We start from the raw sequence: 23569 nt of genomic DNA on the forward strand, positions 1-23569 counted from the left end.
TGGTATAGCGATTTTTTTGTGTGTGTGTGTTTTGCTGAAGCCAAAGAAAGTTAGGAAGATGGTTTCTGATTTCAAGCCACATGTGTGCTTTTTCCACCTGATAAAGCTTTTTACAACAAAGTCTGGTCTTGTGTGGTCATATACAGATAGTACTTTTGTTGTATTACCCTAGGACTTTGGTGACTGTGGAACTGACAGTGACCGTGCTGGGGAACGTGTGTGAGCTTTGTGGTTGTCTTTTACTCCCTTTGTACCGGATTAAGTATATTTATTCCTTTGTAGTTTAGAAAGAGGAAAATGTGTTTTTGTGAAAACTGTAATCGGTTATTTCATCTGACTGTCGGTGCAGTGTGTGCTTTTAAGAGCCTCTTCTCCTAAATTGGTTGTGGTGCTTTTTGGTTTGTTCTCCTTTTAGACCGCTTTTTGGCAAAGGTCTTTTGTGTACAACTACTCTGGTCCTCTAAAAGTGCAGTGGCATAGAGCAGTTTCCTTATGCCTGAGACTTCTGCCTCCTTTTATTTATCTTTCTTTCTCAATAGAACTATCCTAAAACTCCAGTAAATGGCTGCAGTACTTTGTTTGCAATAGTTTGGATTAGCCTGAGGTTTCTCCCTGAAGCTGATATCTGGCAATCATCAAAACTAAGTACCAGACCACTGATAGGTCGGAGTCTGTCAGGCTTCTGGTTTGGACCTTGGATTTGTTGCTGGCTTCTTCCCTGCCCACTTCAGCGTGTGAGGAGGGAGTTATCCGCCTGCATGAGGTCAAGCATGGATCTGCAGGCAATCACCCATGATTCTTGGCTTGCAAAACTTAGGTAATGCTTTCTTCAGCTTTCTAAGGGAAGGCAAGTCAAAGATCTATACATATGTTCCTAGAAGGGTTTTGATAAAGAATTATCATCTTAGTGCTGCAGTGAAGAAACAAGGGATTTTGCTTGTTCGTTTGTTTTTTTTCCAAGGTGGCCTTTGATGCATGGCATGGCACATAGTGAAGGGCAGCTCATGTGATGCTTGAAAGAAATGTGAGTTAGGTCGATGTTTTTGAATAAATTATTCTCCACTTCAAAATGTTAAATGCATAGTTCTAAGTGATGTAAATTCCCCTGTATGCGTGTCCCAATTTTGGATTCTTCTTTTTTTTTTTTTGTTTTCTTTTGTTTTGTTTGACTTTTTTATGGATCAGGATGTCTTTGACTAGGCCAGGATCCTTCATTTTCTCCAAACAGTAGAGACTATATTCAGTTACATCATTACCCTACACAGTTCACAGTTATTTTTTTATTCCAAGTTCTTCGTGTTAGTACAATCTTTACTTAAGCGGAAGTCACAGCTACTGCCTAGGTTGTCCTTGGACCATTATTTTTGATGCTTAAAATAAGTAAGAACTCTTCTGTACAATTGTACATAATTATGTACATTTGTACATAATTAGCTGTTGCATTGGACTTTTTTTTGTCTTTGGAAAATAAAATATATTGTGTGTTTGTTAGTTTGGGAAAATAGTTAAAAGCTGCTGTATGTTTCATTTTTCAGAAAAAATATTCTTAGACTGTTTGCATCCTGCTTTCTGAACCCTTATCTCTCAAAATAACGGTTGAATTCTAATATTCTTTTATTATAGTTCCTGCTTTTAGTTTATTGAGGTTATGCTCATCTTTACAATTTTAAACAAAATGTAAAAGAGGTATATAATGGCCATTAAGGTACTGGATGTATTTATTACCTTGTTTCTTTTTCATGACAGAGAGCCAGCCAGAAGAACTCAGGATGAGTAAACCAAATAATACTGACAGTCAAACTACATGTAAGTAAAGTTTTTATTACATAGTTTCAGAAATATTTAATCTGCATATATAATGCCAGTTGTAACTGGTTTTATTTGGGCTCAAAGAACAGGTGGGTTTCAGTAATCAAGTTACAGTGCCCAGTTCTGGCCCACTCAGTACAAGAAAGACAAGGACCTACTGGAGAGGGTTCAGCAGAGGACCATAAAGATGGTTAGGGGTCTGGAGCATCTCTGTTATGAGTGGAGACTGCAGGAGCTGGACCTGTTTAGTCTGGAGAAAAGAAGGCTGAGAGGGGATCTCATTAATGCATATAAATATCTCAAAGGCAGGTGTCAAGATGATGGTGCCAGACTCTTTTCAATGGTGTCCAGAGACAGGAAAAGGAGCAATGGCCATAAACTGAAACACCAGAAGTTCCATCTCAATATGAGAAAGAACTTCTATACATTGACAGTGGCAGAGCACTGGAATAGGCTGCCCAGGGAGGTTGTGGGGTCTCCTTCTCTGGAGACATTCCAAACCCACCTGAGAGCATTCCTGCTCTAGGTGACCCTGACTTGGTAGGGGAGTTGGACTAGGTGATCTCCAGAGGCCCCTTCCAACCCCAACAATTCTGTGAAATTGCATTGGAACCACTTGTCTCAGGACATGAAAAAGAACCAACTAATAAACTTTGTTGGATTTGTTTGCTATAATTTGAATATTTTAAAACGGTGTTTTTCAGTATTTTAACCTTGTGAATTCAGCTGCCAAATCACACAGAGCTGTGTTTGAGATGTACCATTCAGGGCTTCCTTGAGCTGAAGCAGTACCCCTATTCTTGTCACTATTATGACTGTTCTTGCTGTTAGAATATTGTTAATCTGTCTTTTATTTATCTACTGTGAATTAAAGGGAAGCTGTTAAATGTCTGTGGAGGTATGTTAGTCGGCTAGGAACTTCAGTTAGTGAGTAATCCTCAAGGTTTTAGTTAAATCCAATGTTGTCTCAAAGCCTTCAGTGTTTTAAAAGCAGTGGTAGCATATGACTTGGCACTGTCAGGGTACCATTCATATGCTTTTCACTGTTATCGCATAAGTAGACAAAGAAATAGTTAAGTCGATTCATGGATTCTGATATGGTGATGACTTTATGTACAATACTAAAAACAATTAGATTATATATTTCATATGCACCTGGACATTGTTGGCCATTTGATATCTTCAGGCGTTTGGGGAAGAACATTTCAGCTGGGAGCACAAGCTGCTTGTGAATTTAGCTTGGCTCATGGACCTCTCCTGAATCAGCAGGCTGGTGAAGTATTTTCTTTTTAGTAACTAGAGAAGGAACAAATAGTACTCTATTCTGTATCTACTATAAAATTCAACATTAAGGAAAGGGGTATCTACTGTCCTTTATCCAGGAATCTACTTGAAAGTGCGTGTGATTAAAAGAGATGAAAGCTACTCCTCTATAGCTGATCAGTAGTAATTCCAGTACATTCACTGTGATAATAAACATGATTCTTTGTTTTAGTCTGTGTTCTCTGTGGACAAACAGATGACTGCCCTGAAAAGTATGGAGAAAAAAAAACCTTTGTGGAATGCAATCTTACTGTTCATTATTACTGTTTGGTAAGTGTTGGTGTTGATCTTGGAGTTTTATGTTTTATCTGGGAAAAACAAATGTAAGTGCAAAAAGTATTTAATAGTAATAATCTGTCCAGTCATTTTAACAGTTTTGTTGTTTTAAAGCTTGAACTGTGAGCTTTAACTCATTTCCTTGAAGGCTTGTACTTGTCAGGTGAAGCAGATGAAGTAAGTAAATCCCAACAAGCTTTTATTCAAAGCTAAATTCTATTCATGGTCCATTTAAATGAATTTAATTCTCCCAATCTATCCTGGCATATAGCAATGAAGGTACATGTTTGCACCTACATATTTCCTTCTGTAAAAGAAGTGTAGTTTGAAAATTTGGAATGTGAAAATTTCACCTCTTGTGGGAAAAAATAGAGAAAGGTTTTCTTTTTCTCATTTAGTTCTTTTTTGGCTGTGAGCTATTCTCTGAGGTTCCACAGGACTTTGTAACAAACAATAATCCTACTTCTCAGTTAAGTAATACATACCCTACTGATCATATTGCTACAATATCACTAATTAGTAAAAGTTTGTAATTTAAACAAAGCTATGGATATAAACTGCAGTTGAATAGTTACCACACTTGACATTTTTCAAGCTTCATATTCTTAAAGGTATACTTCAACTATCTCTCAAATTCTAAATTTTTGCAGGTCTTTAAAATAATATGACTACCTAAAAAAAAGCAAACCCACACAACAAGTTTTTTGTTTGAATTTTTTTCCCCCAAGTTTAAAAAAAGTCTCAGCAGTATCGGGAATAATTTGGGGGGTATGTTTTCTCAACAAGTTTTTTCAGGAGTGTTGATTGTAGGTGGCTTTATAGGTTGGATACCGAATCCTTTAAAGACTAAGGAGAGTGGAGGTTTTCTTAAGTTAAACAAAGATAGAGTTTTATTTTCTTAAATAAATTTGAAGCAGCTGGAAGGAAATATAGGTCTGTTTGCGATAATTTTGTCTTATATAAGGCCATATGAAACGATAGGAAGAAGTCCTATCCTGATGGAACAGAACAGCTAGGAAAGGGCATGCTTGCAATCCTGAGCCTTACAATTTATAAGATATTTTAACTGCAGGAAACTCATCACAGTATCTTTTATGGTGTGTCTACTTTTAAAAGCAAGCAAACAAACCCCCTGGATTTTAGTTAAATATAGTGCATGTTATATAAGAAAAGAGTTCTAGAAAGAGACCAATGAGTGGTGCAGTTTCGGGTTTTTTTTGCCAAATGTCTCACAGTTGGAAAATATATTTAATTGGTTTTAATACATAATTTTACATTTATTTGACTAAAATATTGATAAAATTGTTTTTAAAATGATGCTATGTTGAAATTATAAAATGAGATTGTAAAGAATAGAGAAGGCATCAAGTTGTGAAACTGTTTAGTTATTTGAAGATTGTGATGTAGCTCCCTAACTAACTTTGATCTAAATTATCTTATGGCTCTTTTGATTTGCCTAGTTACTTGATTCTGTGTTTATTTGAATCTCCTCTAAAGCGAATTACTTTTCCTCTTAGGTAGCACTTCAGTACAGTTACTTCCTACTGTGCTTCATTATCTCCACAGCACAATTGTCATTCATATTAACTCAGCTAATTTAATTTTACTTCCTCTGAAGATTTATATGCTGAAAGTAATTGTTTGACAATTATCTGAATAGTCTGTATACTTCAAAAAGGAAGGCAAAATACACTGTCTCGGGATCTAAAGTATTACACAATACTTTGATGTTATGAAATATTTATTTTCATGTTACTGGTTACTATTCCCTACTGTCATATCAGACAAAAATATGTAAATGTTTTGGATCAGCTTTTTAATCATTTAAATATTTGCATACAAGCTTTGTTAGACTAAACTTCTCTCTTACTTGAGAAGCACAGTGTACATCATTTTAAATCTTAAGGTAGGTAAATGTTTTAAAATAATTAATTTCTTTTCATAGTTGATGTCAAGTGGTATTTGGCAGAGAGGGGAAGAAGACGAAGGTGTGGATGGATTCTTAATCACAGATATTAGAAAAGAAGTAAATAGAGCTGCAAAACTGGTAAGAGTGATGTCTTTGGTATCATCATAAGGGAAAAAGTAACTTTTAAGTGCATTTGGTGTTGCCTGCAGGATTTGTTTTCTTTTCTTTTTCCAATGGACAGTGTGCCGAGCCCATTCAAGAATCTGAATTTTACATTTAAGTAACATGTCTGTTGAGTTTTTGGAAACCATGAGGGAAAATAAAACCTGCAGAAGTTGTGACGACCCACCCTTAAATGGCAGGAAGCACCTAAGACTCGTAAATGCTTGTTGGGCAAAAGGAACGACTAAAGTCAAAGGGTCTGAAAACAACTAGAAAGTTTTGTTAGTAAATTATGTGCTTGGCATGGAAATTGGTATGTTAGTCCCTGACCTACCTATATAAGCACACAGCAGTGGGTTTTGGTTAAAGGGGTAGGGTGAAAAGCAGGAGAGAAATTAAAGAGGGAAAGATAAATTAAAGAAAGAAAGAAAAAGGAAAAGGATTAAAAGAGAGAATTAAAGAAAGAGAGAAGAGAGAGACATTACCAGTCCTGGTTCCAGTATTGATCCAGCTGAGAGAATGTCAGTCCTGGTTTCAGCATCTCTCCAGTTGTATCAGTCCTGGGGGTGCTGCCTGGTCTTGAGAGGGAGGGGTACTTTTTGTGGACAGGTTTCTCCACCAGGAAGATGAGTTTCTCTGCCCTTGAAGATAGATCTCTTGCTTTCTATGTAAATTAGTTATCATACGCAGTCCGTTCTTTCCAGCCTTTCTGAAAATGGGTTGGAGGGCTTTGGGGGTCTTTGGTGGTCTTAATCCTTACCCTATAATTCATGCTCACTTCCTGCCACTTATTCCTGTGCTTGTGCTGTACTGTGTTGTGGTTCTTTCTTACAGAAAAGTGTTGCCCCATCTTTGCCTGGCATCCCTTTTCCAGCCAAATCTTGTTCTTTCCCATGTCGTGTTAATACTAATAGTCCTTGGTTATTACCAGCAACTCTTGTATTACTGACAGTCCTTGGCTGTCTCCATATCCATCCAGTTATTAGTGTTTGAGACATACACATTAGTCCCTTATCTTCTAGGAATTGAGAGCTCAAAGGCTCTCACTTTGGACCGCTGTTTATAGGGTCACAAGAAAGTGAGTTTTAGTCCTAGTAATTTTCCATCCTGGCCACAATTCGAGTCAGTAACTTTCTTTGAAGGTTCAGTAACAAAAGTATTATTCCTCTTGGGTTGTTAGTCAGCCAAGAAAAATATGTTTCCAAGGATATTTGTTAAAAAACAGGAGCTCATTAGATACCTATTAGTTCCTGGGAACAGTGTTTCTGATAAGCTCAAGAGAGACTTAGTCCAGGTACAGTTTATCAAGGCCAAGGTCTAAAGAGCATTTCTCAGATCACAGTGTGGCCTAGGGGGTGGGGATTTGCTACCACAATGCGTCCTGCAACCACAGTCAGCTTCTCTGGGCCTCTAAAGTTTGCAAATATTTTTATTCCCTGGGTATGTTGCAGATAAATGAATATTAGCAAATTACACTTTCATAATACCTCCAGACATTGTGCTGAGCCTCAAGCTGGCAGTATATAATTTTATAGATGCAACTAAACTATAGGTACTAGTAAAATAGCTTGTATTTTAACTTACATGTCACGAGACAATATGCATATAAACCAATACATAAAGTCTGTGAAATAACTATATATATTTACTCATTGAAACAGAGCTAAACCACATTAGTCTTGTCATAGTTACAATCTATTAGCCAATATTCTTTCTTACACACTATTTATAATTTTTCTATTGGTTTAATTCCTGTAATTTTACTTGGACTTTAGATGCTAATATTCTTTTATTTCTAAAATTATTTTTAGAAATGTAATATCTGTAAGAAAAAGGGTGCTTCGATAGGATGTGTAGCTCCCAAATGCAAACGAAGTTACCATTTTCCTTGTGGGATAAAAAGGGAATGTATTTTCCAGTTCATGGAAGACTTCAGGTGAGTTTTGGGGTTTTGTTGTTTTCCATTTTCAATTCATTATATTTATACAGGAGATGGCTTGTTTTTTTCTTTACTTGTAATTGGATAGGTTGTTAATTATAAATGACATAGGGTTATCTAGGAAAAAAATATTGTATTTGTGGAAGACAGGGAGGCCAACAGTTATATTGCATACCTAATACCTAGAAACTAAGTTCTCAACACTTCTAAATACATAATTTAGTGCTTCTACAAGTAGTTAAATTCTTTATAAAATTGATCATTAAATTCCAGACTCTGAAATAAACTGCATAATGACTGATTTGGGGTTTTTTTTGTTTGCCTATCTCCTGTGCCTTTGTTGAAATGGCAGAGGTTCAGGTACCTATATCTCTTAGCAATGACAACACACTGTGTGCCATTCTGTTGTGTTTCGAAGCTTACTGGAGATGGACTGCAGGAGAAATGGATTTAACATCAAATGTCTAAAAAATGTTTATTTTCTTTTGCTATCATCTATCTAGCATCTTGGCTGTAGTCAAAATGCTCGAGTGTGTTATTCTGCCTACTGTGAGCTGAGTTTGCAGGGTGGATGGGTTGAACTCTGGCAGGCACTTCAACTTAAAAAATGACTCACGTTACATACACATGTAAAGATTATGCAGTTTCAGAAAGGTTTCTTCTAGAGCTGCACTTCTTGGATGTCTTATGTCTTTAAAAATTTGCTAAATTATAAAATTTATCGCACTACCTAGACTGCTGAATCAGTATGCAAACTCAAAAGTTTCTTCTTTAATGTCATGGTAACATTGAAATACAGGAAGAACTTGGAGTTCTGAGGACAAAAAACGTGTTATTTGGACCAGAAGTTTTGAGAGAAAGGACATATATGACCTCTATAATTTACAGAGCATCAGTTGGCGCCGTGATTCTTCCTTACTGTCATTCTGTTGACTTGCTCTGTTAGATACATAATTTGTTTACATGTGTTGTAGTTTAACCCAGACAGGCAGAAGAGCAAGCACAGCTGCTTACTCACTACCCTCAGCAGATCAGGGAGAGAACTGGAAGGGTAAAAGCAAGAAAACTCCTTAGTCAAGATAAAGACAGTTTAAGTAAAGCAAAAGCTGTGCACGCAAGCAAAACAAGGAATTCATTCGCCACTTCTCATCAGCAGACAGGTATTCAGCTATCCCCAGGAATGCAGGGCTTCATCATGTGTAGCAATTAATGTCTCCCTCCTTTCCCTCAGCTTTATTGCTGAGCTTGATGTCATGGTACAGAATATCCCTTTGGTTGGTTGGAGTCATATGTTCTGGCTGTGTCCCAGTTGCTTGTGCATCCCCAGCCTGCTTGCTTCTGGGGTGGTATGAGAAACAGAAGAGGTCTGGACTCTGCAAGCACTGCTTAGCAATAATTAAAACATGCCTGTACTATCAACACTTTTCTTCACAGGTCCAAAACACAGCACCATCCATTCAAGCTGCTATTCAGACATTTAACTCTATGTTATATTGATAAGGGAACTGTAAATTATTATTTTTAGATCTTACTGTTGGGAACATAAACCAGTCCAAACTTTTTTGGATAAAGAATCTACAGGAGCGTCACAGTGCACAATATGTCTGGATTTGGTTGAACATCTTCCAGCATACACTGTATTGAAAAGTCCTTGCTGTAAAAGTGCTTGGTTTCATCGAGAATGCTTGCAGGTAACACAGGTTCTCCCTTGCTTTTTGCATCCACAGAGATCACATTTCTTCTCTGTTTAAAAACAATGGAATAGCTGCTTAAAATTGTGTGAAATTGCTTAATGTTAATTGAGATAGTTGGTATGGAAATAGGTTTGAAGGACAATGCTAAAATTGTGTTACGGAGACAAAAAAGGATTTTGGTTTTTTAATGCTATTAATTTTTCCTCTCCTCACCCCCACGTTTCTGCATGTGTGATACACACTTCATGCCTTCACTTATGTTTAGGAACTGAAGTTCAACCTAGGTAGTTACTTTCTTGCAAATCATTATGTGCAGAATCTGAATGCTAAAAATGTCGTTTGTCCATCATCAGTTCTCTTTGCCTAAGTCCAAAGCCAGAAAAAGTTACAATTATTTTTGGTAAATTTATTCTGGATTTGGAGAGGTTGACTTGAAAAGGACTGTGCTTTTGTTTATGAACCTTGATCTAGCATGTGATCTCTCTCCCTTAAAGGAAGAGAAAATGCTCACCATTTGCATCAGTATCAAGTGATATCATGACTGATGTCAGCTTTAACATCCGTGTGAGGATTGCATCCTTGAATGTAATGTTCGTCAATATTAAGACATTTATTGGCATCTTAAGGATGGTAGTAATTCAATAATTGGTTTGGTTTTTTTGTTGTGTTTTTTTTTTTTTTCTTGACACAGTATCAAGCTTTGAGTGCTGGGATATTTTTCTTTAGGTGCACAGTATGCAATAACATGGACAAATTTCAAAAAGAAATGTTGAGAATGGGCATATACATTCCAGAAAGGTAAGTAATTTTGTGATAATCACTCCTCTACAAAAACTTTGATACTCTATAGAACTGCATCTATTAATATATGAAACTTTAGTTCTACCTTCAGTTGTAGAATTGTTCACTTTGGTAAGGAGTAGCCTGTTTCCTTTTAGTTATGCATAAAAATTGGCAAAGGTCAAATTATCTCAAACATAAAACAGAAAGCTCTGAAAAGTCATTTTTAATGCCATGATTCAACTAGGAATCCAATAAAAAGATAAAAGCACTTCATAAATACAATAATTTTGCCTTAACATAGAGGTTGCTCGGAAGTGTGCTTTCTGTGCCCAGGTTTTCTAATTATCTGAATTTCTATCCAGACAGAATTGTAATTGACTGATTACTTAGCCATACAGCTTCTATCTTCTGCCAAGGTATTGCTAAGGATATGTTTAGCATAATAACTGCTTCCAAAATTCTGAGTTGTTTTTCATAAGTTTCCCTCACTTGATGAGGCTCAAAATACGACAGAAAGTGATCAGGATGATGTTTCTTTGTTAGAAGTAGTATTCTCTAATAACTATTATTCTTCAGAGAGTGCCATTAATTTCCTCGAGTCCGAAGCTCAAGATTTTTGAGAGGAAGTAGAGTCAAAATATTTGATGAACTTTGCCATACTGGCCTGGAAAATTCTGAGTTTACCTTTCATGAGTCCATTTTCAGTGGTAACTTGAGTAGGTTACCTAAACAAATATCTGTGTTTCTTGTGAGAGAGAAAGTGAAATAATGTGAATCAGAGCAAACACACACTGAGGTCATGTGAAAAATAATAAATACTTCATATCAAAGTAACTGTACACAAGTCTGTCTGTATTTTACAGTATTATTTTAGTTACTAGACTTTTTTCTTCCCCCTCTCAGTTGTCTTAACCGTTGCTTAGAACATTGCTGGTTGAAATATATTCATGTGTTTATTACGTACTCTGTATTTGGAAAAAGATGTAACCCATTTAAACAATTGGAAATAGAATTCTAATATCTGATCTTCGGCTGTGTTTATAGGGACGCGTCTTGGGAACTTGAAGAGAATGCATATCAAGACTTACTGCAATGTTATCAACACTGTGATATTAGAAGATGTCTCTGCAAGAAAGGAAGAGACTATAATGAACCTGATAGGTATGATGCTTTAGCAGGAAAGTATAACCTACAATAGAATAGTTCTTTGGTGTGGTTTGGTTGTTGCCTTTTATTATCATTATAATTTATTTATTTATTTAAATCCTTTGATACTTTTCAGCATCAGGTTTTAATGTCAAGCCAGCACACTGTCTAAATAAAGTGTTTATTTTACTCCATATTTCAATACTAAATTTCTCTAACTAGGTTATGAAAGCCAAGAAAACCAACTTTAATGGCTTATCGGTTATCTTGTCCTTGTTCTCATTTGATACAGAGCTGAAATAGAATTTGTGCATCAACATAACACGCAGATTAGCTTGTACGTAAATGAACATTGTGTCTTTCATTGAGTTTAATTCAGCAATTTAATAAGTGCTAAAATACTTAGAGCCTTTACGAGTAATTATTGTTAAAGTACTAGACTTATGTGAAAATTAACTAGCTGTGTAAAGGCTAGTAAAACCAATCTAGCTGCAAGCTGTCCCGCTGCATGCAAGTGGCAGATAGAATACTACTGATAGTGCAATAAGAGGTCATGTGAAAGGCTTTATTCTGCTCTACCACTTGCTTAATTTTTTTTTAATAAGTTCATTTTCTGCATGAATTTTTGTTTTGTTTGTGTGCTTCTGAAATTTTTATTTTTCATTGGTGTGAGTAAGCTCAAAGCTGTCAGAGCCTCTACTTTGAAGACTTGTTTCTGTAGTACTGTGGTGGTTATTCCCTGTAGACATTAGCTTTGCTTTATATGGTTTTGACCAAGCATTCCATGGTTCATTCATGGTAGGTGTGCACCTCAGGATTTACTTTGCCTTAAAAAGTTGTACCTTAGGCTTCCAGTATTTCAACTAATCAGTCACATTTTTCCATTGTATGTTTAAGCAAAATTGAAGAAATCTAGACAAAAACATAGTAGTCATTAATAAAAACATAAAATAAAAAACATAACGCTGTCATTAATGAAGAGTCTTCTTCAGAATGTAAGAATCATCATAGCATCATAAAATGGTTTGGGTTGGAAGTGAACTTTGTCCTGTCACAACAGGCCCTGCTAAAATATCTGTTCACCAACATGTCAGTAGTTTGAATTTTTCCCAAGAGGACTCTCCTGTAAAAAAAATTACCATTTGGAAAAGTCAACTGGTGGATACCCATAAGATAAAGAGGATTTTCCTGACTAGCAACACGAGGAGAAAATACTACCTGTAAACTATTGACAGGGGAGCACACTAATTCATAGCTTCATTTAATACAAGGTCCTGAAACAGGAGCTGCTTTTTTCTTCTTGTGAGTACATCTTGTATGAAGATAGTTCCACTTGATTATAATAATTTCTACCAGATTGATTAAAATTATGCTTTGTTAAGTTTAGTGTCTGGATTGCACTTACTATTGAATAGCCTTCATTTTAACTTTTCTTCTGTCTAATACTAAATACCTAAGTTTTTAATTTTAGTAAATGGGAAATAAAACGTTGTCAGTGTTGTGGTTCTCGTGGGACTCATTTGGCCTGTTCATCTCTGAAGTCATGGGAGCAAAACTGGGAGTGCATAGAATGCAGAAGTATCTTGGCAAAATCAGGTAAAGTTATGAATGTGATAGTGACTTCTTAAACGATAACTTTAAGTTACATAAGCTAGCAAATATACTAGTTAATATAATTTAATCATACAGGGAAGTACAGCAGAAAGAAAAAGCGTGCTTTGGCTACCTCTGAAGAGACAGATGGGACGACTTGTTTGATGGAAGAGCCATCTCCAAAGACCCCTCGGCAGTCATCTGGATCCCAACGCAATTTTCTACTCCAGTGTGTAATTTTCTGTTTTCGAGCAGAAACTGATTATTACATAATATTCAAACATGAGGAGGCGATGGCTTATTCTGTAGGAGAAACTTCTTACGCTAAATTGCTAATTGATTAAAACTAGAGTTTTTAGTGATTGAAGTTTTCTGAGTAAGCCATGAACAATAGTTATATGGATTTGGTGGCATGAAAACCACTTTTTAGTTTGATAAAAATAGATTCTTTCTAAAGGAACCTTAACAATTTAGAGGTAACTGAGAATATACAAATGGCAAAACTTTAAGTTTGTTTATTGGGTTTTTTTCCATTTTAATAGTGTTCTAGAAATCTAACTTACAAGTGTTTATAATAATATTTTCCTGTGCTGAATTAAAATTTTGTCAAGTCTGTAGAAATAAATGATTTTAGTTTTTACTTAATGTATCAGTCAGGACTTCCATCTCATCTATGGGATGCAACTAAAAGCAGATCCTGAAACCACCATGTAATAAAATACTGAATTACTATTTTTAAAATTGTAGTTCAGGCACTGGTGGACTTCATGGTAGGGGGAAACTATACAGCTATCTTCCAATAAGAAGTGGTTATGCATTCTTCAATTGTATCTCTTCTTAAAATACTGTTTTGACTTATAGATCACCAAAGATAATGTACCAGAACAACTTGTCACCTTGCTCACACCTAGAACGTCCAGCATCCAACAGAGTGACAATGTCCTTACCTCCACTGATGTCAAACAGAAACTGGTCCCTGAGGCAAAAGTATTTTCTTTTAATTTTTCTTATGTTGAAGAGTAATCTAGCATATGGCTTTATACCATAATTCCCACAAAATATCAAAGGGGGGGGTGGAGAGAGGAGTGTATTGTACCTATATATATATATATATATCACACAGACCCCAGCACCTGCAAAAACATTTTCCCAGGGGACTTTACTTACTAATTCCCTGGGCAACCTGAAGTTTGCTCTCCTCATGTCCAGAACTGAGGTTTTGCTGGCACTTCTCCTGTCAACAGAGCTTTTAAACTCAGCTGGCTCATGGTCACTGTGGCCAAGACGGCCACCAATCTCCACTTCACTCACAAGGTCCACTCTGAGTTGGCTCCCTTAGAACCTGTTCCATAAAGTTGTGATCCAGGTTTCTTAGGAGTCTTCTGGCCCAGATTGTACCAGCTGTGTGATATATTTATGTGTATAGATGTATGTATATAGTCACTGGAAAAATGGAATGAGTACACTGAAAACCTGGAGTCATAGCTCAATAAAGGCTTCTGCTTTTTATAAATGCTAGAGGGGTGTGAGGAGAAAAGAATGATGATACCTACTGAGAATTTTTAGGTCAGGTAGTAAGGGGATGAAAACTCAGAAATGTATATTCGTCCTTACTAAAGCATGGCTAGTTATTCTTTAGAAAATAGGGAATAAAAAGAATCCTAGTTGCTTTCTTCTAATTAGACATGTTTTGAATGTTCAAGGTTTTTGCACTTGTAGCATAGGCATAGTTCACGACTGTACTAAAACCAGTGCTAAAACAACGTTTTAATATAAAATATTCATTTTAAGGATGTAAAATTCTTTATCTGGCTGTGAGTAGTTAATTGATGAATTCTACCTTATGAGCTAAAAATTCTGATGAAGGAATTAGTTACTTCTAGTAGATCGGGTATTTGAAACATTTGGTTGGAAGTTAGAAAACAAAGAAGAGGTCTTATTTTTTTATATAAGAACTGCAACATTTCTTCCTATTCAAATGTCTTTTTAATTATAGCAACAAAGATTATTCTGATTTGATTGAAAATATCGCTTTAACACAAAATGGTAAAGTTCAATTTCTCACTCGTTTTACATTGTTCAAATGTAGACTGACAGCGTGAGAATTGTTTGTCACTGTGTTGGTGTCATTGATTTATAAAAATCACTACTTGTTTTATGCCAAGGTAATTATTTCTACCTCCTTTTTTCTAGTTCTTAGAGGTACTTTAAAATTTACTACTACAGAGTTAAAATTTAAAAAATCTACACTGAATATTTTACTGATATAATTTAGGCCATACCTGAATGTGCCATAGTGTTTAAAGAAGTGTTCTTCGTAATAGATTTGTAAGAATGTTTCCTGTATAACTGTTGATAATTATGAATCAGAGATTTCATCTGAAAATGCATCTAATTTTCTCATAGGCATTTAAGAGAGCGAAGAAGGGAAGTTTGTAATATTCTGAAGGAGTTAAAGGAACAGGTTAATACAAAAACAACAAGGCTTAACATCAATGCAGACGATATCTGGAATAGTGCTTTAAAAGGATTTAGACAGCGCAACTTCAGTCCTACAAACACCATTGAAATAAATTTCACAAACTGCAAAAATAGATCAAAGACAGATACTTCTGCCGCATCAAAACACCGTTTCTTCCAATTATTAATGCTTCACCTTCAGAATTCATCACTGTTTGAGGGCTCTTCTGCGAAGAATTTGTCCCTTGATTTTCAAGGTAATTAAATGCTTTGTTCAAAAATACATTGAGAACTATGTAACTTTAAACATTTTTTTAGTCTTCAGCCAGTATGAGTGTCAGTTCACAAGTATCATCTTGATGACAAAAAATTGTTTGGATTTTTTGTTTGCCTTTTTGTTTTTTTCAATTCTGAAGGCAGTTGTAGTGTGGATTTGTAATAGCAAAAAAAAATTGGTTTAGTTGGAAATGATGACAACGAAGGAAAAAATACAGCAAATAATTAGACTTGTTCTTGTCAAGTGAATTCCTTTCTTCCTTACTCACTTTTTCTGCTACTTATTTTCCTTTCCTCAAATTTCTAGGACGTTATCTCTTACGGCATGCTCCCTAGAGACCCCAAGTTACCTTCTTTGAGTTCTTATGCTTCAGAATTAAATGTGCATGTGGTACAAAGTGGAAGAGGAAGTTACATCTCCCAAACCTTGAATAGGGGCTGAAGAGTTGAAGTAAAATAATATGGTACTCCTATGTAAAAATGTGATCTTATTCTTTCAACCATCAGGAGATAGCAAACCTCATTTGTTGCCTTTCCTAAAATAAGAAGAAATTGCATTATGACACTTTCTTTTAAAAAGTGAGGATCACAAATCATTTCTATGCATAAATAGCAAATATATTCTTCTATTTACAGCTGTAAAAGAAAACCTTTATTTCGAAGCTGGTAAAATGATTGCAGTTTCTCTGGTTCACGGCGGTCCATCTCCTGGTTTCTTTTCCAAAACACTATTTGATTGTCTTGTCTATGGTCCAGAGAATGTGAAGCCAGCTTTGGAAGATGTTGCTGACGTTGATGTAGCACAAACAATAAAAATGGTAATATGCAATAAGTTATATTTCTAATTCGAGACCATATTTGGAGATAAAGACTTACTGAATAGAACTTTCATTGAAATTAAAAAGCTTTTTTTTTCACATATATACATGCATGTAGTAAACCAATTTCTACTTTTGTCTTTTTATACAGATAAAATATGCAAATAGTCTGTCCAGCCTACAGTCTACAATACATGACTGCTGTGAATTCCTTGCTGCTGCTGGATGTTTTAGACCTATAACAGCTTTGTGTGATAAGAACATGCTGGTGAATGACATATTGATCCATCATGTAATCAAGAGAATTATTTCACCCTTAGAAAGGTTTGTTTTGTTTGAGTTTTCATGCTACTTTGGTTTTTTCCTCACTGAAATACTAAATAATATGTCACTGAAACTATCTTTCACATGTTCTTACTTATTCTTCATTTTAAACAATGGAGTGTACTGTAATTTTCAGTGGATTAATTATATGAAGGACTAATTAAACTGAAGGACTGAAATTATTTCTCTACATATCTGCTCTGTTCCACTTTTTGGTCGCATTCCTTTTTCAGCCTTGTGAAGAAGGCAGATTCACAGTTTTTAAACTTTTTTTTTCACTTTTAAGTTTTTAAAGCATAACAAAGACTACAAAATCTCTTAAGCTTGTGTTCATTTTTAACTCAGCATTGTTTGAATTTAGAATTTTTAAATTTTAGAAATGTTAAACATATGTTTCAAATTTTAATGAGCTTTCCAGAGTTCTAATCAGGGAGTTTGTGTTTGCCATTAGGAGGGCAATAATGTCAACAAGCTGATGTGCTTAGAACATCATAATGTCAACAAGCTGATGTGCTTAGAACATCATAATGTCAACAAGCTGATGTGCTTAGAACATCAGCTTTGCATTGATGTTTCCGTGAGGTAGTGATGACCTCATTAGCTGGAAAAGCTGCAGCTGTTGACTATTCTTTGATTAATCACTGACATTACTTCCAATTCTTCATCTTCTCAGTAAAAAGGCATTAGATGCTAATTATTCTAATATAGCTGGATTTATACTTAAAGCATTTATAGTGTTACCTTTGACAAATTTGAATCAACTGAATCTCCATGAGCTATAAAAACTAATTTTGAATGTGAGGATTTTTTTTACAATATTACAATAAAGTTCAAAGCAATTAGTCTTTCAGTCAAGGCCCTCTGGCATATTTGAACAATATATATCGTATTTTAAAACTTGTCAGTTGGAAAGTAAAACATAATAATTAGCCTGTTTGTTTATGGGGTAATGTGGTTTTGTGCATTTTTGGAAATGGGCTTAAATGTGCATAAGTGAGTAGAACAAGAATTTGCTTGTCACTATCAAGGACTGAGAGTTGGTCATTTTAGCTGTTAAATATTCTACACCCTGACTGTACACTTTCAAAATGTTTTTTCTGAATTTTATTGATTCAGCCTATTGGTGTGTAAGAAATTATGAGTAAACACCTGAAGTAAAATTTTAATTGTGATTATGGCAGCCAAATTGTAAAGCCAGTTGCTTGAAATGTTCTTGTCCAATGCACAGTAACAAGTGAAATTTTTTTCAACCTACAGAGCTGTTGGGTTCTTTGCTTTGGTTTGATTTTGGTTTTGGAGAGGCAAGTGTGTTTAAATGCATGTAGTTAAATTACAGAGTCAGATTGGTGTGTACGGTGGAAGGGACTTCTGGAACTTATCTTGTCTACCACCCCTGCTTAAGCCAGGCCATCTAGAATCAGTTGCCCAGGACCATGTCCAGACAGCTTTTTAATACTTCTGTTGATTTAGGCTTTACAGACTCTCTGGGCAACCTGTGCCAGTGCTCAGTCACCCAGACAGTAAAAAAGTGGGTCCCGATGTTCGGATGGAACCTTCTGTGTTTCAGATTGTGCTCAGTGCCACTGGTCCTGTCACTGGGCACCACCACTTAAAAGAGCTTGTCTCTTGACTTCCTTGCACACTCCCTTCAAATACTTGTAGATATTGAGATTCTACCTGAACCACCTTTTCTCCAGGCTGAAGCATCCCAACTCTCTCAGCCTTTCAAGTGTGGCCGTACCAGTGCTGAGCAGAGTTAAAGGATCATTTCCTTTGATCTGCTGGCACCATAATTCCTAGTACAGCCCAGGATACTGTTATCTGCATTTGCCACAGGGAAAAATAATAGCATATAAGCACATGCAGACTTGCAGAAGCTAAGCAAAGGCTATCTTTTAAGACATCTCATTTTACCTAAAGACAAGGAATTTTAACTGTTTTCTGAAGAGATGTTTGTAAGAAAGAGATTCGTTATGTTTTATGTAAAAGTTAAAAGTAAACTGCACATACAGTCAAGTACTAGGAAGTAATTTCTGCATATCACTGGTATTTCTTTCATCTGCCCAAAAAGCTCCATAGGAACATCTAGATTGTTAAAATGGGAGTTAAACATATTTTGCAAGCTAAAATGGGACTACTATGTAGACCTTATTGACAAGACTTGGAGACAGCAGATGGAGATTTATTGTATCCAATCTTGCAGCTTTATAAAACAGAGAGTTCTGATGCATGGTCACTCTTTTTCTTTTTTTTTCTTTTCCCTCTCCTAGTTTTAGGCAAGGTTTGAAAACTCTTGGTATTCTAGAGAAAATGCAAATGCATCCAGATGCATTCTCTAGCGTATTGTGCCACAAACCCGAAAGACTTTCAGCAGAAACTATTTGTGATCTCTTTTCAATCCATTCCTCATCAGATGTAAATAAAGTTAAAGGTGCTGATTTTTGGATGGGCTATTTGCAAGATGTGGAAAGTAAGTAATTTTTTTTTTCTCTCCCTTTCCCTGTTCAGGGTATATATATATACAGGGTTTGATTTATAGAGTTCAGTGGGATAAATAAATCCAAGGGTTTGCAGTCACTGGCAGTTCCTAATTGTTGTTCTTCACCCTCTTTCTTACTAATTAGAATTTCTGAAACTGTTGTCCAATTATAATCAAACTTTAGAGGGGTCAATAAAGGAAAGATAGGAACTAGAGTTCCTGTGAATTTAAAAAGAAAACAGAACACAAGTGACACAGAAAAATCCTTTATTAGATAGTTTGTCTAAAGTCTTAAAGCCCACTATTTTCTATCTTTTTCTTACAGAAGAGTTTTTTTCTATTCACTTAAGATTTTTCAGAACTAACCCAAGTGAGTTTTGCTTGTTAAACATTTTCTTATTTAGCCATAGAACTGCATATTTATTCAGCATATTGATCTCATTTTGTGTGGGCTTTTTTTGATCTAATGCTTAGCATGTAGGATAATGGTTTATGTGTAATAGACCATCAGTGATAAATAACACCTAATCCTGTTTTTTTAGGTGGTGAGTCTGTAGTGACGTTTGAGGATATTCTGCTGTTCGTAACAGGCTCCTCTTCTATACCATCCATTGGTTTTGATCCTGAACCTACTATTAAATTTTTGCGTATAAGGTATCCCATTGGAAACAGACTCCTGAATTGCTTAGAACTCCCTATAACAAATACATACCAGCAGTTTAAAAATAAAATGGAACTCACCATCAGGAACACATTAAGAGCTGAAAGTGAATAAGTATTTTTGCAATTAAACTGGATGTTGGAAATTTCAGTTTTCTGCAAGAACATCTACTTCCAATTTGCTACTGTATTTTTGGACAATGTACTCTCAGTCTTTTCCCACTTTTCCTCCAAAGATATGGTAAAAGTAGTAATATTGTAAGATGAAAAACAATTTTCAAATCAGAATATGCTTTATTTCTTGAATAATTCTCCTTTTGAAGTTGACTTGAGTCAACAGTCTCTTGCAGAAGTATTTTAAATATCTACTTTTGCTGTAGACAAGTATAAGTACCAAACTCTGTAACAGGTAAGTCTGTGGATTGTATCACATACTTCAGTAACTTATTTATCAAAGGCAAGTCGGGCACATCTTGAAGATAATTTCTGTAGGGCTTTGTTTCAAGTAAAACTGTGATGCAGGTGTTTTGAAATCTTTTTTAAACTGCTGCAGCTTCTCTTTCTTTCTTGATCCTGGGAGAGGTGCTAATCTTTTTATATTAAGACCTATTTTCATCACTGGGTAACAAAAGCAGGTATGCCACGTTGCCCCTTAATTTTTAATTATTTTTTTTTTATTTCAAAGTCTAAGGAAATTATTACAAGCCTTAGATCAGATATTTCTTACTACTTTCAAGTAGCTAAAACATTCTAATCTCATCAAAGTCCCATCATTAGAAATTTAAGAATATAAGAAATTAACACAGGACTAACAGTGTTTTTTGGTTCTTAGTCAAAAGCATATTAAACTCTACCTTAAAATTAAGGTATGAACTCTTGGAGAATGTAATTTGACTTGTTTATATACTAAGCATTTTCTCACTGTCTATTTTTTCCTCCAATAATGTTCCATGTTTCTCATCTCTGCATAATTTTTGAGTCTCATTCTTCCAATAACTTCTTTGTAGTCTTAGCCTTCAGAATGGTCTATTGCCATTATAAGGAGAATGGCTTGGTGCAAATTTTTTTTGCATAATAAGGATTCATATTGTATGTTTGTATTTTTAAAATACAGCAATGAGTCTCCTGCAAATATTGTACTTCAAAAATGAGCAGAGTACCCAGTGCAGTATTCCTTTTTCTTGCCTAGTTAAAGATAAATGTCTTCTGTAATATTATGTGATTTTTCTGTGTGAGAAGTACAGAACTTACAGGAGTACCAAACAGAGTGTGAATAATTTTAATGGACAATTCCTGGACTTCCGGCATCTGCAGTGACAAGGGAAACTGTTCAGAACTTGGAACTAAATAAACTACATTTTAAAACCTTCAATGGAGAAAGAAATACAAAGATTAATGTGAATACAGGGCTTCAAAAACATACCTGAGATAACAAAAGTAGAGTTCACACCTTTTATTGCTTATTTCCTTTGAATTTAGCAGTTGAAAGGGTTTTATATAAAGGTAGAATTAACCTTTAGGTCAGCTGTAGGAAATGTTAACTTTAAAACCTTTTGCTGTACAATGCTATATCCAAACACTGAATTTGTAAAATTATGTAGTATCTAATATTGCTTGAAAGGGTTTCTCTAACATAGAATTGGTTCCCATTTTCTAATACTGATGTCTATGCATTCAGGACAAGTTTTCTTTCCTTTTTTGTTGGTTTGATCAGCTCTATCTAGACATTCCAGTATATTCCAGTTGTATTCCTCTCCTCTTCGCGTTTTCAGCATTTGTTTATATAGACCAATCTTGAATTTATTGAAACTGTTCATTAGAATTCCACTGAATAAGCTAACTACCGATTCATCAAAACACAGAAAGGTCTCCCTTGTCCTTCAAATGTAAGAGCAGTTTACATAGCTAAAAGGACCGTCAGGTTTTTTATTATTATAGCAGGTATCTAAAGTGCAATATTATCGAGTAGTTTTCATTTTACATAAACATAATCTGAGGCACACCTGGAAATTAGGGAATTTGCTTAGTTTCAGTATTTCTGTAACAGAGAGAATAATTGTATATACATTAGTTATGTAGTAAATATATTCTTACAGAATTTGCATCTTCTGTAAAATTTGTTGGCAGTGCTCTTTGTGTTTGGCCACAAAACTTCACCCCACAGTTTCTGCATCAAACCCTAAGCATCCATCTGGAATTAGCATATCAAATAAGCTATTTATTTTCTAGAGTGATAATTTTATACTAAACAATAGTATATTAGTGGGTTTAGTATGGTCTCCTTAACAATGCACATACAATAAAAAACACCCTCAAGTATTTTAGCTCTATGTTTGAAAAGCAAAGGAATAAGAAATTTCTGACTTGCTTTCACCCATTCAAAGGATGCTTACCAGAAAAAGCTATTAGCATTTTTAACTAACTGGCTTAAGAGTGAAATGGAGTCAAAAGGAGAACTTCATTTATACTTAGTCTAAATGATTGTGTGCTGCAATTTTGACATTTTTCATTAAGATGTTCAGCCTGTGAAGACCTGAGGGTTTTGAGAGTATTGGTCTTTAATTCAGACTCACATTTTACATATACATTTTGAAAATAGTATTAAAAAAATGTTTTAAATAGAGAGAAATGCAACTTTGGAGCCTACAAAATATTAGTTTAAAGTTTATCTTGATTCTGTATTATATGGTATAGCATTTTAAAGCTCAAACTTTACTGATTTTTACTTAAGGGAGTTCCTAGTTGGACAAAAGAAAAATTAAAATGCTTAAACTTTTGAAGTGTCAAATCATATGCATACAGAAAGTAGTTTTTGAAACATTAATGTATGTAAAAAAACCCAAACCAACAATTCAATCCTCTGATTTTTATATTGCATAAACGATGTTCTTTTTAAACTTATGGTAATTAAAAAAATGTAATTTTGTAAATATTTTTAGCTCTAACTTGAACTGCCGGATCAGTACCTGAACTGTTGCATCTTCAAGCAACATTATATGTGACAGGTGTAGCATCAATTTTGAAATAATCAGTAATTGTGGGAAATGTTATGTATATGTTCAAAGTGCAATAAAGGGTTAAATATGGAACTTTCTTCAGCGTTTTTTTTTGTTAACACTTACAGGGTTAAAACCCATTAAGTTATCGCTCTTTTCTGTAATTTCATTTGTGTACCTATATAAATATATAGCATGTTTATCCAGATATCCAAAACTGTGTTAGGGCGAATGGGGCTCTTCCCACTGTAGGATGCTGTAAGAGCATGGAGAATCCAAGGAAGGCTGCCTCTGGAGATGTGCTACCTGCGGCAGAGGCAAGCAAACTCGAAACTATCTTTTCTTGATGACTTTATTTATAGCTAGCTGGCTGGTTTTGAAACTTCAGTCCTTTCATGTACTGAAATCTGAGTGCAGCTCAGCTGCTTGCATCCGAGCTGTTTCAGTTCCCTCCGTGAAGCTTCAGTGAGAGAGCAAACACTGCTCCTGCGGCTTTTTGCTCGGGGGTGGGGAAAGGTGGAAGATGCCGTAGTCAGCCGGGCTAAAGCACAGCCCCGCTGCCGGACCGTGAGCAGCGGTTCCCGCACGGCCGCTCCCCGCGCACCTGGCGGGGCCGGAGGCGCGGCCGGGCCGGGCCCCCCCGGGCAGGGGCCGCCACGTGTCCCGGCGGCTGCGCAGGCGGCGGGCGGCGGGCGGGCGGGGCGGGACGGCGGGCGGGAAGATGGCGGCCGGTATCGGGACAAGCAGAACAGTGAGCGCCGGCCCGCCGTCCTCGCCGTGCGGCGCCTTCCCGGGGCTCGGGGCAAGGGAGGGAGCCGGGTCAGCCGCACGCTGGCCGCCGGGGGCGCCCCTGCTTCCCTGCGGGGGGGCTGTGGGCGTCGCCTCGCCTCCGCCGGGGATTCGCACCCTCTCTCCTGGCTTG

At 36.0% G+C, this 23569-nt stretch overlaps 1 protein-coding gene across 2 annotated transcripts; it reads left to right on the top strand.

Moving 5' to 3' along the window:
* Window positions 1–1749: 1749 nt before the first annotated feature.
* Window positions 1750–22744, top strand: G2E3 (G2/M-phase specific E3 ubiquitin protein ligase). 2 transcript variants are annotated; one of them, XM_018082880.2, is made up of 15 exons: window positions 1750–1806; window positions 3305–3402; window positions 5354–5455; window positions 7291–7415; window positions 8944–9109; window positions 9804–9910; window positions 10940–11056; window positions 12513–12637; window positions 12731–12863; window positions 13496–13621; window positions 15041–15351; window positions 16007–16188; window positions 16340–16512; window positions 18783–18982; window positions 19534–22744. In XM_018082880.2, the coding sequence occupies exons 1-15, from the start codon at window positions 1770–1772 to the stop codon at window positions 19764–19766; spliced, it is 2235 nt and encodes a 744-aa protein (XP_017938369.1). In that variant the 5' UTR covers window positions 1750–1769; the 3' UTR covers window positions 19767–22744. The 2 variants fall into 2 exon arrangements, with proteins under 2 accessions (XP_017938369.1, XP_017938370.1); XM_018082881.2 differs by lacking the exon at window positions 13496–13621.
* Window positions 22745–23569: the final 825 nt, after the last annotated feature.

The sequence above is a fragment of the Manacus vitellinus genome, unplaced genomic scaffold (genome assembly GCF_001715985.3).
Source record: "Manacus vitellinus isolate BGI_N305 unplaced genomic scaffold, ASM171598v3 scaffold_6_pilon, whole genome shotgun sequence".
NCBI classification, from domain to species: Eukaryota; Metazoa; Chordata; class Aves; order Passeriformes; family Pipridae; genus Manacus; species Manacus vitellinus.

Bases quoted from the DNA above. Each gene is read 5' to 3' on its own strand.
- G2E3 (XM_018082880.2), top strand. From the start codon at position 1,770: ATGAGTAAACCAAATAATACTGACAGTCAAACTACAT. The intron at 5,456-7,290 runs GTAAGAGTGATG...AATTATTTTTAG, and splicing joins TAAATAGAGCTGCAAAACTG to AAATGTAATATCTGTAAGAA. The intron at 11,057-12,512 runs GTATGATGCTTT...TTTTAATTTTAG, and splicing joins GACTATAATGAACCTGATAG to TAAATGGGAAATAAAACGTT.